This window comes from Lactuca virosa, chromosome 8, assembly GCF_052849685.1.
Source record: "Lactuca virosa cultivar CGN04683 chromosome 8, Lactuca_virosa_CGN04683_v6, whole genome shotgun sequence".
NCBI lineage: Eukaryota > Viridiplantae > Streptophyta > Magnoliopsida > Asterales > Asteraceae > Lactuca > Lactuca virosa.
The window spans coordinates 176,912,915-176,916,236 of record NC_136433.1 but is presented as its reverse complement, the minus strand read 5'-3'; the positions used below and the strand labels follow the sequence as shown (position 1 = coordinate 176,916,236).

The following is a 3,322-nucleotide window of genomic DNA, read 5'->3' as shown; positions in this document are numbered from 1 at the left end:
TTTTTGAATACAAGTGTTTTGATTTGGGATTGAACATCTATTCATTTTTTGAAAAAAAAAGTATGAAATTCAAGGAAATAAATAGATTTTATTCATTTTTAAATTAAATTTTGGTAAAACTGTTTTTTATATTCCATTAATAAGTAAAATTAAAAATAGAATATTTTTTTGTTTTTTGGTAACTAATCCTAAATTGAAGGGAAATTGATTGAATTTTATTTTATTTTAATTTAATTAAAATATAGAATTACTAATATACCCTTGTATATTGATTGGTCCAGAATTGTTCTCGCGTTGTCAATCTTTTAAGTGTTCTCATTTGATCAATTGCTATATATATATATATATATATATATATATATATATATATATATATATATATATATATATATATATATATATATATATGTATTTGTGTGTGTGTTTGCTTGTATGTATGTTGGGCTTTGTGTGTGTGTTTGTGGCTGTCTGTGTGCGCCATAGAGTACAACTGTACAACGCTCTCAAAACTAAACCATTGAAGTTGTGTTCACATTAAAGAAGGTAACTATATTATTTTTAGGAGTTCTATAGATTTTATACTGCTTTTTTAAATTTTACTGTTTGATTAAGCAGGAAAATTAAGCTGAATGGAACGTGTTGTTGTGAAGATTAGATCAGCAGATATAATTGGGCAAACTGTGCAACTTCTACTTGATTGCAAAAAGAATGATCAGAATCAACTTCTTCCATCAATTTATATGGTTCCCAGTTTGTTCCGAGATCTTAGCCCAAGTTCTTTTTGCCCTCGGGTTGTCTCTATTGGACCTCTTCACCATGAAGACCAAAATTTGAAAGGATTTGAAGTTCAGAAAGAAACATTTTTACACGATCTTTTGGATCGTTTAGATTCCAAGCCAGAGAAAACGTTAAAAACATGTGTTAAGAAGGTGAGTGGTTCATTAGACCGAATCAGGTCATGTTATGTGGGGATGCCTACCTACGAAGATGTTGACCTTGCTCGCATGATGGTATTAGATAGCTGTTTCATACTCAATTTTATTTATCATCTTTCAAAAAAAGATAGACCACTTCTGAAAAACATGTTGATTACCCAATCAGTAATTTATGATCTGCTTTTGATAGAAAACCAAATCCCTTTCTTTGTTCTTGAAGACATCTTTCAGTGTACTATTATGAAACTTAAACCACCGACCTCTCTTACTAAACATATTCAAGTACTTCTAATTTACTACAACATTTTTGAAGCCGAATTAGTACTAGACAATGAAGACGAAGAACATACTCATGATCATCTTCTAAGCCTTGTGCACAAGTGTTACCAGCCTAGAAATGATATACCATCAGAATTTGAATCAATTCCAAAAGGCCACTCCGCTGTGGAACTGGATAGAGCAGGGGTGAACTTTAGGCCTCACGAAGATACAAATTGGCCAATGGCGATGAAACTGAAGTTACCTAGATTTTCGTGGTTCCCGTTGTTTTGGTTTAAGCCAGCTCTCAAGATGCCAGTAGTGTGTATCGATGATTTCACTGAATTGGTTTTGAGGAACCTGATTATATATGAGCATTCGTCAGATGTTCCTAATTATGTTACAGCATATGCCTGTGCCATGGATATGCTTATTGATACCCCAGAGGATGTTGCCATGTTGGTAAACTCAGAAGTCCTCGTCAATGATTTAGGCTCGAATGAGAAGGCTGCAGATATGATAAACAGCATATGCAAAGAAGTTCCTATCGTTGATTTCTTTTATTCTCAGCAATGGGAACATATGGATTCCTATTACAATGGTTACTGGCCAAATATTATTGCTGTGTTGAGGCGTAAATATTTCAGTAGTCCATGGAATATCATTGCTCTATTTGCTGGAACCATTCTATTTGTTCTTACCGTGGTTCAGACCATCTATGGTATAAAGGCTGCATAACTTCCTAGTTGCAATGAATTGGCTATTAGATTTTCATTGTTTGTTCCGTATTGTTGTTCACGTTTTTACTTCCATGTATTTTTATTTTCTTTTTCCTCTCTGTTTATTAAATCACCAGTTCAACAAATATATACATGTATAATGTATGCCAGGTCCAGTAAATTGTTCTTATTTTAGCAGCAGCTTTGTAGGTATACTACTATAAATCTTATTGCTTTTAAATCATGATTGTCCTTTTTAGAAAAGTTGGTTTTTGATTAATCGAAAATGCTCTAGTTATTATCCGTAGAAAACTAAGGTGTTTTTGTTTTGAAGAGATAAATGAAGAAGTAGATTATAAAGGTCTAAAAAAATATGGGTTTGATTTTGAAATTCATAGACTACATCTAAAAATACTAGTTATAGTATATTTGAAGTGTAATTTCTACTAAATTATAGACGTAAAATAAGTCATTGAATATATAATAGTAATATTTAAGCATTAATGGTTGTTCACATCACAATCTCCTATCATTTGTATATTACAAAATAAGTCAATTGAATAATATTAATATTTCTTTATACTTTATTTTATTTTATTTCAAAGGAGCAACTATTAAATACAGGCAAGTGACGCTATTAAAAAAAGACCAACAGCAATAAATATATTTAATATTCGTTGAGTAGGTTAAGAAATATGTTCGATGAATAACGTTCTTTGTTTTGTGTGTATTCGGTTAAAAACATTTTCTTCAATAGTGGTTCAATAGTGGACGTGACAATGACGTTAAAACCAAATCTCAAGCTTTACAAACCATGTATGAAGAGGATATTGTGTTTCACTACAAGGAATACGGTCATTACCGGCGACACTTATCTTTAGTGGCGACATATTGATATGTCGCCGCTAAAGGTAAGTGTCGCCGCTATTTGTGTTGCCGGTAATGGTCAATGACATCGATCCGCCTTCTCACGGTCTGTCAAACTACATCTGTTGGATCGTATTTCTAATCCAATGGTTGGGGTACTCTTTGAACGCATAAAAATAATATCAGCGACGCAAGTCGTCGCTAAAGACCTAACCTTGTTGCCATTAAATGTCGAATAAATGACGTGGCAGTTAACAAAAAAAAATCGACCAAATTGATTAAACGAATTTTAACTAACTTCAATGATTTTTAAAATGTTTTTTAATAATGAAATGATTAACAACAACCATTTAAGGTATGTGTATTTATATTGAATCCGAAGAGGTAAATGTGATTTCGAATATACCAAATTGTATAAGTAATAACGCTACTTTTATGGTATATGTATTTAATATATATTTTTTTTAATCTAGACGGTAAAAAAGAAACTAAATGTAATTGAAATAAATTACTAAAAGAATAAAAAATAATCAAGTGACTTAA

At 31.4% G+C, this 3,322-nt stretch overlaps 1 protein-coding gene across 1 annotated transcript; it reads left to right on the top strand.

Annotated features, from left to right (window-relative positions):
- Nucleotides 1–449: 449 nt before the first annotated feature.
- LOC145133154 (UPF0481 protein At3g47200-like) lies at nucleotides 450–2,077 on the top strand. The gene is made up of 2 exons (XM_079068087.1): nucleotides 450–543; nucleotides 616–2,077. The coding sequence occupies exon 2, from the start codon at nucleotides 630–632 to the stop codon at nucleotides 1,929–1,931; it is 1,302 nt and encodes a 433-aa protein (XP_078924213.1). The 5' UTR covers nucleotides 450–543; nucleotides 616–629; the 3' UTR covers nucleotides 1,932–2,077.
- Nucleotides 2,078–3,322: the final 1,245 nt, after the last annotated feature.